Source organism: Schistocerca nitens, chromosome 10, assembly GCF_023898315.1.
Source record: "Schistocerca nitens isolate TAMUIC-IGC-003100 chromosome 10, iqSchNite1.1, whole genome shotgun sequence".
NCBI classification, from domain to species: Eukaryota; Metazoa; Arthropoda; class Insecta; order Orthoptera; family Acrididae; genus Schistocerca; species Schistocerca nitens.
In genome coordinates, this window is record NC_064623.1 from 112,238,396 (window position 1) to 112,253,363 (window position 14,968).

Consider the following 14,968-nt stretch of genomic DNA (forward strand, 5'->3'; position numbering starts at 1 on the left):
ACTTGATAGTAGAAATAAAGTGTATATTGAAGTATTGTACTGAAATAAGTGATGCACATTAATATGTCAATGGAAAACTACATGCAATTCAAGCATAATATACCTTAATCCGTTTCTGACTATTGCATCATAAATTATGTGTAATTTGTATTTGTGTTTGATGGAATAAATGAAAGTATAGAGCCAACATTGAATTGTATATGCACAAAGGATGACATAATGTATTTGTGATAATAAAATGTAACAAAGTTCTTCATGGACACATCTTGTCACAGGAAAAGCCCAAAGCCTGAGAAAGAGAAGGCAGGCAAGAAACCCAGAGTTTGGGAACTTGGAGGGACATCACGTGATGTGGCAAATCTTGAGAGGACAAGGGATAAGCCAGAAGACAGAGATGCTGTGGCACCACGACCCGACACTTCGGTAACTCGTCAACATCAGTATTGCTGTTCACTCTTAATTCTTTCTAACTTCTCAAAAAAACTCACTCACTCACTCACCTCTTACAGTGGATCTTAATGTTCAAAGGCCATCTGTTTCTCATCCAAGATATATATATTAAGTAGTGAGTGATGGACAGAATTTCCCAGCAGATTAAAAGTTAACACTTTGTAATTCAGTTTCCAGAGAATACAGTCTTAGGCTTGGCGTTACAAAGAAAGATGAGAGAACTCAGTCCTTCCTGTATGTGAGTGCATAATTTCCCTTTGAACACGTTAGTTATTATAATTCAACTGAAAAGAAGTTTATTCATGACATTACTTAAAAGCAACTAATTTTGCACCATATAGCCTATCATAACTTAATGTAATATTTTCATAGAGTGTTTTAAGCATTAAATCCTTAATTATATGATTCTTGTCTTCATTATCTTGTGACAATATGATGAAGTTTTAAACGTGTCATACAAAAATATTGCATTAAATTGTGACAGCTTACATTGTAGAATTTTTTTTATAATACAGCCTTTCACAGTCACTGTATGCTTAACTTAAAAAAAGTTTTCTTATCCCCAAAAATCATAACATTCCATTATGATAGATGTCAAAATATTTTGTAATATATGCATAGTATGTACTATATTTCTATACAGAAACAGCATTTTCAAAACACCATGTAGCATGTTATTTAATATTGTAGATGGTGGGTACAATGAGTGGAGGAATACGTGACTTGGAGGTGGAATCCAGTGACTCGGAGGCAGAGTATGATGATGATGATGATGGTATTGGAGACATTCAGACAACAAGACAAACTAATGCATCTTCCAGTGGCACGTCAAAGGCACAGAGAGTGTTTTCTATGTTCAGGTAGGTTGTCCTTAAAATGCTGAGTTTCAGCATCCTGCTTCATTCTTATGCATGCTTCAGAGCTCTTAATTAGGAAAAAAAAATTACGCAAATGTAGGGAGTGTTACCAACATAGGAGCATGCTCCTGTGCCTCAGTGGGTAATTTCCCCAAGCACTGGCTAATACAGTTGAGCATGTGTAGTTCTCACTCATTGAAATATTTCTTTGTTGATTATGGTTTACATTCAAAAATGAAAGTTATTAGGATAAATAGAAAATATTAGAGAATAGAATGAAATTTTATTTTCACATAATCACAGGTCTCTTTCTGGGTGAAATATTGTAAAATATTGTGCAGCACAGAGAAGAACTGCACATTGTGCACACTAATAAGATGTCTATTTTCAAAAGTCTTCTCTTGTTGTTACCAGCTCTTCATTTGTCCTTTCTTTGTTGTGTGTGGCAAAAATTTTGAAAAATGCTCAACTATAAAAAGAGTTGCTGTTGGTGTTCAGATTGTACATTTCAGTTGATGGTCCTCATTGTGGAATGGATACGGCCAGGTCTTCCCTGAAAATTATCAGTTACAATCTGCTTTTTTCACCACCATATTTTTTGTCCAGAACATATGCCTTGAAGCATTGTTTAGAGCCTTAGTGGGAACTGTTAATTTTTGGAGGACAGCAGAAAGTATTTAGGTACATTTATTTACGTGTAAGTATTTTCACATATTTCAAAACTCATCCTGTATCTTTTGGGAACATGGTGATAGAATCTTAAAATTCATAATTAAAATTAGAATATTTCTGCCATAGAAAAAGACTTGAAATTTCCTGGGGACTACATAGATTGATTGAAACAGTCAGGCTAATAATGCAGTTGTATATTACTCAGGTCACCATTTACTAGCTGAGAAAGTATCATTTATAAAAATGTACTTGTAAGGTGTTGAGTCATTGGTGGCCACATAACGAGGCTGAAAATATTGCTAGCTTTTGGGCAAATTCTTCTCCACAGCTACATGAATACACTGTCCAAGCTGACTACATTGTGCCGCACTGCAGCTCAACAAGAGCCAGCAGATGCATGGGATAGAGATGTGGCAGCTGTTGTAGCCACAGGCAGAGGGAGACTTGTGCAGCACATGACACTGAAAGGTAGATTGAGAGGGGGTGACAGAACAGAAGAAGAGGGAGACTTTTTTGGAGGAGCATGAAGTGGGGTTAGTTAAGTTAGTCAATGGTGGAGACAAATGTGTTGCAGGGTGCTAGAGGAGATCACAGCCTCAAGGATTATGGGATCGGAGGATAAGTTGGGAAGACAACACCAATCTAAGTAATTCGGAGAAGCTTGTGTTCGTAGAAGTATCCAGATGTCAAGAGTTGCGAAACAGTCATTGAAATAGAGAACATTTTGCTCAGCATTGTATGCCACTATGCAACCACAGACTGGCTGTCTGCCCAAATGAGTGGCCACAGCCAAACTGAGGAAGAGAGTAGTGTTGACCAACCAGTGGCAGTACACACTGATGAGAACACATTGTTGTGGACACTTGAGTAAGGACCTTCGTAGCCTAAGATTGAAATACTGGACCTGAAGTTGTAAATTGTGGAAGATAAAAAGATCAGTTGCAGAACTCTCATAGTCCGATACTAGTGGAATGATACAAATAGGCAGATTCAGTGAAGAAACAAAGAAAAAAGGAAAATATTGATGTATTTGCTACACAAGGACACTCTCTCTCTCTCTGCCACTTTTGTCATAGGCATTTTCGTGTCTAGAGCAGTAGAGAGTTGGAAGATCCATATAACATTTTTGGGAGTCCAGTGAACACTTTAATGCACCTGGGATAGTCATAAAGTTGTAATTATCACCACCAAAACTCAAACTACGATCATGAAACTTACTGATAGTGTTAGTTCTTCTCTACGTATTCATCCTTCAGTCCAAACATTTTCTTTGGCAGTGCACAACTCATTGGAGACTTTGATTGTATGTACATTGCTCCTTGAAAATCCTTATCTTCATTCTGAAAATTACTGCCTTTCAGTGATTTCGTCATCTGAGAGAAGCAGGAAAAGTCACTGGCAGGTGTGTCAGGAGAACACAGGTCGAGGCTAAGTTTGATAGCCAAAACAAGCAGCATGTGTCACTCTGTGCAGAATGACCTGGGATGTTGAGCATAATCTACTAGCACTGTGCCATGGCAGGCCCAAAACAACAACTGTTGTTGGGACTTCACTGTTTTGGAGTTGGTGGTCCAGTTTTCCCCTCCTTGCTTTATTCTGTTGTCAGGATCATTGTAGTACACAAAACACCCTTCCTTGGTACTCGCGCATTTAAAGAGATCATATAGAATGACCTGACATGGCTGCAATATTCTCCTTGCTTTCTAGGTTCGAGGGGCTTTTTGAATGGTAGTAAGCAGTTACAGTATCCAGTGGGAGCAGCCTGTGTTGTGCAAGATGTGGAAACTGATCATAATTGTTTCTCAATTGTGATACCCCAGTCTGTGAACACCTGAGCCTCCATTAATCCTTCAGAGCGATTATATGCCATTTCGATCTTCATCATTCAGACTTCTTTGACCAGATTGGAATCATCTGCATCGCCTGACAAGTGTGTCGTATGATGATGCATTGTTGCTGCACACTTCCATTAACTCCTTATGGATTGTTGCAGAATTGTACCCCTTCAAATACAGAAAACAAATTATGCCACAATACTCAACTTTATAATTTTGTTTTGATTCCTGTAGCAGAGAGATAAAATTCCGTGACATGGGATTTCAGTGTGTACCGAGGCTGTAGACATGTACCTAGAGATGAACAAAAAAATTAATTACAAAACTTTATTTTACCAAGGTAACGATTGAAACATTATGCCTATCCATTGTATATGACTACATTGACTGCATTTCACTTGGAAACTTCATCTGAGCATTCTATTGGATGTTTTGAGGCCTTTGTGCTTAGTCATTGGTCTCACTATGTGGTATCGTACAATGTAATTGGACATCAGTAGTTGGCAATTACCTTTGTTGAGATTTGTGTTTATTAAACCTTAATCGCTGTCTCCACAGAGGCCTCGTGGGCAGCAAGAGCCTGACACAAGAGGATATGGCACCAGTCCTGGACAAGTTGAAGGACCACTTGATAGCAAAGAACGTCGCTGCAGACATTGCAGGGAAGCTCTGCGATTCTGTAGCCACCAGCCTCGAAGGAAAGGTACTTGTCAGCTGTAATGCAGGTCTTCCTTAGAACAACCAGCATAACTTTTTGGAATTTATAACTTGAGACTGTCGTTTAGAGTAACAAGTTTTGAAACTACAACTAAAGAGTGAATGAAGCTTAAAGACAGCAAACAGTGTATAATACATGGTGCACCTGAAGAGTTTGGTGAATGGTCTCGGAAAATGAAGGAAACGGGAGTTACAAACAAAACATCTTTACTGAGCTTCAAAGTAATCACCATCAGTCACAACACACTTCTGACATCGCTTATAAAACAGTTGGAAACTGTCAGCAAATGCTTGTGGAATGGCTCGAAGCACCGCGGTCGCACACTATCAGATATCTCCAAAGTCTGCAATTTCATGAACTATAGTGTTTAGACTGTCCTTGCTTATCTTCAACTTTTCAGCTCTCTTTCTCAGACACAGCTATTAATCATCCACAAACATCTATTGCATTGGTTCATTGTTGCCTGGGATTGTGCATGTTGACCCAAATTTGGCTCGTCCACAACGCCATACTTCGTGCCTCTAAAGCATTTAAACCATTCAGAAGACACCCTTTTTACTCACCGCGTCAACACCACATATTCACGTTAACATTCCGTGAGTCTTCATCACCATTTGCTTAAGTTGAAGCAAAACATCATGTCCATGTTTTACTCCATTTTTTTGCTCCATTTTCCAATAACATGAGTGTGATGGATGCTTCCGGATGGTTGGTGAGAGTAGAAGAGTTAAAGAAAAGCAAAGACAGTGTACGCACTATTGTTCATGAACACTCGCAGATGTCTGGAATATCCATTGGAGCTTCAAGCACTTCCACAAGCAATGTACACTGACAGTTTGCAAAAGTTTTACAACCAATTTCAGAAATGTGTTGTAACTAACGGTCATTACTTTTAAGGACAGTAAAGGTATTTTATTTGTAACTCTTGTTTCTGTGGCAGTTCTCCTAACTTTGTAGACTCACCTTGTATTAACAAATAAAATGTTGCAATAACAATGTGTAAAGTCAGTATGATAAGCATTTACTAAAAGAAAATGAAGATGTAAAGAACAAGCATTGAAACAAGTGTAATAAAGTACCAGAGCACATTTAAAAATAGTGGGAATGTTTTAACGTATCCCTGGACATTCTCTTAGAGAAGGTATCAGATCCAGTAGAAAAATAAGTGGATAGACAAAAAAATCTACACACTAAGTGGTAGTACAAAAACGCACACAAAAGATGTGGAAGGTTTGAGCCAGTGGCTCCTCCTGGCAGAAGGGCTGAGAGGAAAGGAAGGAGGATGAAGGAAAACCACTAACGAGGTTAAGGAAATGGGAGAATTATGGAAAAGTTGCCCGTAACCTGGGATCAGGGAAGACTTTCTGTATGGAATAAGAAGAAACGATTGATCATTGGTGCCTGCACCAGATGAGATATTAAAACCTGAGACCTTAAATGTGGAACATAGGTAATAGGCAAGACACAGATTACTGAAAAACATCATGTAAGAGCGGGAAGCTAATTGCATTTTACATGGTAAATATATGAGAGGAATGTAGAAATAGATTGGAAAAAAATATAAGGAAAAGTAGCTGAAAGGAAATGCTGAGACTACAGAAATTAATGTAAATTTAGACCTCATGGGTGGTGATAACCAAGCACATGTTGTAATGCCAGTTCCCACTTGCAGAATTCTGAGAAACTGGTGTCAGGAGGAAGAATCCAGATGGCACTTGTGGTGAGAGAGGCACCGAACTCATGACTGTCATGATGCTGAGCATTTTATGCATTATGGTATCGTGTGTTGGCAGTACACACCCTCTGTCTGTGCTCATTTATCCTAACTGGTAACTTGGGGGTAGTCATAACACTGTAAATGGTTTAACACTGTTCAAGTGACAGCTGGTACACAATGTGTGTTGCTTCACAGGTGGCTCTCCTTTTAATATTATATGTTTCACCAGTTACAGGGCTGGAACAGATAGTGGTAGGAGCATGCATAGTTCAAGCCTTACTGCAGGAATGGGCTCAGGGGTAGGAGCTATAGGCTAGGCAAATGGATGGAGGAGGACTTTGGGGTCTTAACAGGGTATCACAGAGATTGGGGCAGAAGGTGAGTAAGGGGGCAATGAAAAGCTATTTAGCTGTACTGGGCAACATTTCAGACAGCATTGACTGTATTTCAAGGTATGATTTTAGGAAGTCACAATTTTTGGAACAGCAGATGCTTTGTGACAGTTTCACGTAATGATCAGTGTTGCTTCATACTGTATAATGGCTGCCAGGTTCTCTAATTGTAAATCATTGGTTCTCCTCAGTACATTGCAGCACCTTCTCCATAAAGACAGCATTGGTTAGGAAAGCCAAAAAAAGAAATGTAGAAATTTTTGTAACATTTGCAAGTGTCGCTGCATAAATCACTCACTATTTGATTCTTCACGGTGTCCACCTCATACACTGAACAGAGCTGAACACAAATTTATATCAGACTTGGTCATCTGTGAACTTACACAATTTCGTTTATTAAAACTCATTTTGACAATTTATATTCAGTGAATATAAACACAGAAACTGCCACCAGTCATTTATGAAATATTTGATCATTTCCACGAACTAATTTTTGAGCCTTTTCAGACTCAACGTCAGGTGCGGAATGCAGAAACTTTCACAAAGACAGTAAATACTTTAATGTATCGTCATGTGCGATAGTTATATGGCAAGTTGTGATTGAACAATGAATTTGTTCACTTATGGTGGGAGCGTGGGCAGTACACTTATTAATATCCCCCTGGTAGCTTCCATTTGTATTGCCTTTTTGCATTGAGCAGTAAGTAAATTAATTCACTTTTAACATAAGTTGCTATTTAACTATCACTCATGGCAATAGTGTTTGCTGTCTTGTTGTCACAGAGCAAGTAACCGGCATCACCCTACAAGAATAAATATGTAACATTTGTATGCTCCATGTGAAGATGATGCTGAAAAAGCTAATAAACTAGTTCATGGAAATAAAAAAAAAACTATTTTGCAAGTGACTGGTTGCAGCTTTCTGTATAAATATTTAATTACATTACAGCCATCCATTGTAAAATATCTGTAATTGATAAGCTTAAACAGTTTCCATTTATATGGTACTGCAGTTCACAGCAGAATCTGTTGTTTTTCTTAGTTGCATTGTAAATGCCTTTCCAGTAAGTTCTCTTTACTTTGTTAATTTATCTGTGCTGTAAGTTTGAGAATTATCGGTCTGCTGCACATTGCAGGTTGTCGGAACATTTGATACCGTTGCCAAAACGGTCCGTGCAGCACTTACTGATGCTCTGCTTCGCATTCTGTCCCCGAAACGTCGTGTCGATGTGCTGAGAGATGCATTGGAGGCCCGGCGCCAGGGGCGGCCTTTTGTCATCACTTTCTGTGGTGTCAATGGTGTGGGGAAATCTACAAATCTTGCAAAGGTAATAGATACTCTCATAAATACAGTTTAATGTAACTTTGACTTTAAGTTGGTAGTATAAGAATTTAGTCTGCCTTTAGTAGGGAAGTCAGTGGAGCTGACAGCCATTTAACACAACTACTAGTGTTTTGACAGGAAATTATCTGACTTTTACAAAACTATTATTTATAGCATCAGTTTACAAATGATTTAGTTGGTACCTCAACCAAGAATATCACCATGTTCCTTTAGTTAATCAGAACTAAAATAACACATATATATACATGGTCCAGTCTCATCAGTGCGACTACCCACTATGTTCAACATTGATGTGCAATAACTGCATAAAGCGGTGGCAGCACTAACAGTGGAGGGTATATAAAGTGTGTGGGAAAGATGCAGAAAACAATGTTCTTGTCATGATGTGGAAACAGTGATTTAGCTGATTTCCAAAAGGGTATGATCATTGGTTACTGATCCAAGGGTGGAAGCGTTTCTGAAGTGGCTAAGTTTATAAACTTACGGTGCACTGCCGTGTTCAAAGTATGCCGTACATGGTGAAATGGTGCCATCTAAAACCAAGATCATAGATGATGTGAACAGCAGTTGTGGAGATGTGTATGGGTGAATAAACATGCAACCATTGAGCAGCTGACCACCCAGATGAACCAAGGGGCTATCGACAATGTCTCCTTGACGATCGTTCAACAAATGTCGTTGAGTACTGAACTCTACAGCAGGCGCTGTATGAATGTCTATGTGCTGACTTCTATTGGTCATTGTCGAAGGTTGTAATTTGCATGCCAATACCTCAACTGGACGTCCACTTGGTGGCAACAGGTGCCTTTTTCAGATGAGTCACATCTTATGCTCCATTGGACAGAAGGCCATTGGTGGGTACAGCCGTGCGATTGTCGGAATGGTCTAGGCTTGAGGAGAGAGTATTATGGTCTGGGGGAAAGTTTTCAGTGTTCCCTTGGTGATGTTGTCATTGTGGAAGACACAATGGATCGACACAGTTATGCCTCCATCTTTGTGGTCCATGTCCACATATACATGCAGTTTGTTTTTCCTCAGCACAATGGCATCTACCATAAGGACAGTGCAACATGTCGCACATCTCAAACTGTATGTGCATGGTTCGAAAAGCACCAGAATGAGTTTACCAAGCTCCCCTGGCCATCAAACTAGCCAGATTTATTTAAGCTCAATCGAGACTCTGTGAGACCACTTCCATCAGAAACCCATTGCAGCTGGCCACAGCATTGTAGTCAGCATGGCTCCACATCCCTATCAGTACCTTCCAGAACCTGATTCATTCTCTCTTCCTGCAGGGCTGTGCTGCAAAATGTGGTTATTCAGGCTTTCAACAAGTGGTCACATCAATGTGGCTGGACTGTGTACTTATCTTCATTGTAGAAGTAACAGGTCTATAGTTGGGGATACCCAGCACACAGTTATTAAATGTGATTTATAGCATGGCACAAGGACCTGAATGCATGCTTGCTGCTACGCCACATAGGCTATTTGGAGCCATCATCAAGATATTACAGTTGTCACTTTAATCTGAGCCTTGGCAGTTGCAGCGGGCTGGGCACGGCAGCTTTTGCAGGGTTATTTAAACCAATAACATAATGTGATTTTATAAACGTCTCTGTGGCAGTACCTCATTGTTGTCGAATCTCTGTAGACGGCTGCTGTTTTCGCCTGCAACCGTTAACACTTATTAGTTGAAAGATGGTGACAGTACTGCGAGCTGTCGGGGATCTTCTTGCAACGTCTCGACTGTGTTTTTCCTGAACTCTGGAGATGGGAGCTGGCTCTCCAGTGCATCTTCTTATCTTGACATCCACCGAAACTTAATTTCCATTAACACATTCTCCACTAAACCCCTTTTTTCATTATCATTATTTTTAATTATATTTTTATACATACTTCTTTATTTACATGTCATTAGTTTCTGACCTATTATCTCTGGAACCTCCTCCACTGTCTCTCTCTTGCAGCTCATTACAGGTGGAGTCCCTCTCATCCCGGGATCTGTGTGATGTTCCCATCCCTTTTAACGTTCCCAAGCTATCTCTTCCTTCTCCCTGAGGAAGTAAGTTATAGTTCTGAAAACTAGGAAGTGTGTGTACTTCTATAAATTACACGCTGCTACATATCTAACGGAAATGGGTGGATAAAAAATCTACTCAGCAAGTGGCAGCAGGAATGAGTGCACACACACAAAAAGATTTTACTTTTACAAGATTTTGGAGCCAGTGACTCCTACTTCTGGCAGAAGAGTTCAATGGGAAGGAAGAGTGGTGAAGGAAAAGTACTAGAGAGGTTTAAGAAAAAGGGCACAGTTTAGAAAAGTCACACAGAGCCCCGGGTCAGGGAGACTTACCAGACAGGATGAGAAAGAAAGAGTAAACCTCTCCAGTCCTTTTCCTTCATCCCTCTTCCTTCCGGATTGCAGCACTCTACAGGTGTCGCAGGGCTTACCATCAACGGGGTGGTATCCACCGATGCCGATGCAATCGCAGAGCATTTCGCACAGCACTATGTTCGGGCCTCTGCGTCGGGGAATTACCCGCCCGCGTTTCGCGCGCTCAAACGCCGGGAGGAAGGCAAACGGCTTTCTTTCGCTTCTCGCCACCCTGAGACGTATAACGCCCCATTTAGTTTGTGGGAACTCCAGAGCGCCCTGGCACAGTGCCCCGATACAGCCTCTGGGCCAGATGGCGTCCACAATCAGATGCTCAAACACCTGTCCCCGGACTGTCAGCGATGTGTTCTTGCCATCTTCAACCGCATATGGGGTGATGGTGTCTTTCCGTCGCAGTGGCGAGAAAGTACCATCATTCCGGTGCTGAAGCCTGGTAAGGACCCGCTTACTGTGGATAGCTATCGGCCCATCAGCTTGACAAATACTCTGTGCAAGCTACTGGAACGCTTGGTGAGTCGACGGCTGTGTTGGCTGCTCGAGTCTCGGGGTCTTCTGGCTCAGTGCCAGAGCGGCTTCCGTCAGGGCCGTTCCACCGCCGATACTTTGGTCTTCCTTGAGTCTGCAATCCGCACTGCTTTTTCCAGGCGCCAACACCTCGTCTCCGTCTTTTTCGACCTCTCCAGAGCATATGACACAACGTGGCGGCACCATATTCTCGCCACGTTGTACGGGTGGGGTCTCCGGGGCTCTCTCCCCATTTTTATTCAGAATTTTTTATCTGTTCGGACATTCAGCGTTTTAATTGGCACATCCCATAGTTCACTTCATATCCAGGAGAACGGCGTTCCACAGGGCTCTGTATTGAGCGTGCCCCTTTTCCTTGTGGCCATTAATGGCCTTGCAGCAGCAGTAGGGTCGTCTGTCTCACCCACGTTATATGCTGACGATTTCTGCATCTTTTTCAGCTCCTCCACCATTGGTGTTGCAGAACGTCGGTTGCAGGGAGCCATTCGCAAGGCGCAGGCGTGGGCTTTAGCCCATGGGTTTCAGTTTTCTCCTGCGAAGACTTGTGTTATGCACTTTTGTCGGCGTCGAACTGTCCATCCCCACCCTGAGCTCTATCTTCAGGATGCTATGCTCAGGGTCGTTGACACCTATCGTTTTTTGGGATTGCTGTTCGACACCCGGCTTACTTGGCTTCCTCATATTCGTGAGCTCAAGCGTCAGTGCTGGCAGCATCTGAATGCCCTCCGCTGCCTCAGCAACACAACTTGGGGTGCAGACCGTACCACGCTGCTGCAGCTCTACAAAGCCCTTGTGCTGTCCCGACTGGATTATGGGAGTGTGGCGTATGGCTCAGCGTCGCCCTCAGCGTTGCAACTGCTGGACCCCGTTCACCACTGTGGGGTTCGACAGGCGACAGGAGCATTCCGCACCAGTCCTGTTAATAGCCTACTTGCTGAGGCGGGGATTCCTCCGCTCCACATTCGGCGTCAACAACTCTTAGCCAACTATGCTGCCCACGTCCGTTGTTCTCCCCGTCACCCTAACTACCGTCTCCTTTTCGCCGATGCGGCAGTCCATATCCCACGTTGGCGGCCGCGATCAGGCCTCGCAATTGGGATCCGTGTTCGGTCACTCCTTCGTGAACTCGAGTCTTTGCCCCTTCCGTCTGCTTTTCAGGTCCACCCACATACACCACCTTGGTGTATTCATCGGCCGCAGCTTCGGCTGGAGCTCTCACAATGGCAAAAGGATTCAGTTCCTCCTGCAGTCTTGCGCCGCCAATTTCTTGCTCTCCTCGACGCATCCCGTGACTCTGAGATAATCTATACAGATGGCTCGATGGTTGATGGCCGTGTGGGGTACGCTTACGCTCATGCGGACTATGTAGACCAGCGCTCCTTGCCGGACGGCTGCAGTGTTTACACCGCAGAGCTAACAGCCATTTTTCGTGCCCTTGAGCGTATTCGTACCAGCACTAGTGAGTCTTTTGTCATTTGCAGTGACTCGCTCAGTAGTCTGCAGGCTCTTGACCAGTGCTACCCACGCCATCCCATTGTTGTTGCCATCCAGGAGTCCGTTCATGCTCTTGGACAGCGTGGACGTTCAGTGGTGTTCATATGGACCCCGGGACACGTTGGGATAGCGGGCAACGAACACGCCGACACGTTAGCTAAAGAAGCCACCCGCAAACTGCCGTTGGCGATCGGCCTCCCGGCAACTGATCTCCGATCGGTGTTACGCCGTCGGATCCTTCGGATGTGGGCAGACGAATGGCGCACTCTGTCTGCCCCCAACAAGCTGCGGCAGGTAAAGGGGACAACGACTGTGTGGGGTTCCTCCATGCGGGCCTCTCGCAGGGATTCTGTTATTCTGTGTAGGCTCCGCATTGGCCACTCTTGGCTGACGCATGGTCATCTGTTGTGTCGAGAGGACCCCCCTCATTGTCGCTGTGGTGCGAATATGACGGTGGCCCATATATTATTGGACTGTCCTCTTTTAGCGGCCCTCAGGCGAACTTTTAACCTCTTGGGTGATTTATCGTGTCTTTTAGCTGACGATGTCTCTATGGCAGATCGTGTTTTAGGTTTTCTTCGAGCAAGTGGGTTTTATCGGTCCCTCTAATTTTATTGCATCACCCTCTTTTGTGCTGTATCTTTTACTTTGTTGTGTGTTGTAATTCGACTCCACCCTAATCTTTTAGGCTGGAGGTTTTAACGTGTTGCAGAGTGGCTGGCTCATCCTATTATTTTCGTGATCAGTCAGCAACAGTCCTCTGCTGTGCAGTTTTAATCCCTTCTGCCTTTCTTCTCTGTGTTGTTTTTGTTGCTGTGCTCCGTTTTCCATGTTTCTTTAATCTTGACCTTGGCGATTTTCTTCCCCTGGCATTTTTATCTTGTTTCGAATGACTAATGGATGGTTTCCCTGTGCTCTGTGTGTTTATGAAACAAGGGACCGATGACCTCTGCAGTTTGGTCCCTTTAATCCTCAAACCAACCAACCTCTTCCTTCCCCTTCAACTCTTCTGCCAGGAGGAGCCAGTTCCTCCAACAGCTTGCCAAAGTTAAACCTTTGTGTGTGTGTGTGTGTGTGTGTGTGTGTGTGTGTGTGTGTGTGTGTGTGTTTTTCTCCTGCCACCACTTGGTGAGTGAATTTATCTATCCATTTACATTGTATTGTCAATAACTGATTATTTTTGTTTTTAGCATGTGAGAGTATGACTTAGTGCAACTGACTGCCTTCTTTCTAGATCTGTTTTTGGCTCGTTGAGAATGGCCTCAGAGTGCTCATCGCAGCCTGTGACACTTTCCGTGCCGGTGCTGTCGAACAGCTCCGTACGCACACTCGTTCATTGAATAATCTGCATCCTCCCGAGATGCATGGTGGGAAGCAAATGGTGCAGCTCTATGAGAAAGGATATGGTACGTAATTTTGGACACGAAGCAGTTTTATCTTCGTGCCTACAACTGTGGCCCAATTAAACATTTCAACACAGTGTTAAGTGATTTTACTCACATTTATTTTTATGCAAGAAATTTATCGTATTTACTGTTTTATCAGTAGATAAGAAATATTTGATATTTACACAGATGAAGGGTGTGTATTTCATGGGCTCTTAGGAAGTAAGAACTATTGCAAATATAGGCCAGTGAATTCAGAAAGCGTATTGAAGCTCTAGTTTTGGAAACATTGGAGTACTAATTTCAGGGGTGGAAAGATAGTGTAAGATATAGGTAGTAGGGGGGGGAAAGAAAAACTCAGACATCTTGTTTAAGAGAGTAAAGATAAGAGTCAGAAGTAGAGGTAAATCAATAGTTAACAACCATGAGTCGAATTCCAGAATGCAATTGATGAGCTCTCAGAAACTGGTAAATCTGATAAGAAAAAAAATTACAGAAAGCCACAGGAAGACAATGTCATGCAAGATACACCAAGAATGGAACAGTTATAAGGAGACCGATAGTTTAAAGTGAAATCCAAACCACGGTGTAATTTCATGGTATACACCATTCGCATTGGTCTAAGTAATATTAAAAGCCAGAAAAAAATCTTAGTACCAATCGGGACTTGAGTACTCCCTCCTCATTCACTATTGCCAAGGCTGACAGATTCGTAGTTTGACATCTACCTGTGCATTCTCCGAAACACACACTTAACTTTCACCCAGTTTAACGTCTGAAAAACATCTCATTCTATAAATGAGAGAATATTGTTAACTAATTCATATTACCATTTGTTAGTTAGTCAGCACTATGTTGTTGAACTCTTTTCTTATAAGGAGTCTGGCAATGGAAAGTCTTAAGTAGAACATCAAAAATTTCCTGGAATAAAAGTAAGCAAAGCTAGCTCAGTGTCCGTCCCGTCTGTCTGTCTGTCTGTCTGTCTGTCTGTCTGCCATGCAGTGGGCCCGGTTCGATTCCCAGTCGGGTCAGTTTTATCCGTTTGGGGACTGGGTGTTGTGTTATCATCATCGACATGCAAGTCACCCAGTCTTGCCTCAACTGAAAGGACTTGCAACTTGGCAGCCGAACTTCCCCAGGTGGGGACTCATGACCATCAGTGCCACATGATCATTTCATTTCA

The 14,968-nt window shown here is 42.5% G+C and overlaps 1 protein-coding gene across 2 annotated transcripts in view; it reads left to right on the plus strand.

The window, feature by feature from the left end:
- Positions 1-14,968, plus strand: part of LOC126210134 (signal recognition particle receptor subunit alpha homolog) — a 68,462-nt gene that overhangs the window by 35,469 nt on the left and 18,025 nt on the right. For both annotated transcript variants that reach the window (XM_049939283.1, XM_049939282.1), the window contains 5 exons: positions 276-423; positions 1,141-1,310; positions 4,373-4,517; positions 7,778-7,969; positions 13,635-13,806. In XM_049939283.1, coding sequence (XP_049795240.1) covers positions 276-423; positions 1,141-1,310; positions 4,373-4,517; positions 7,778-7,969; positions 13,635-13,806 — 827 coding nt within the window. The remainder of the gene's footprint in view (positions 1-275; positions 424-1,140; positions 1,311-4,372; positions 4,518-7,777; positions 7,970-13,634; positions 13,807-14,968) is intronic.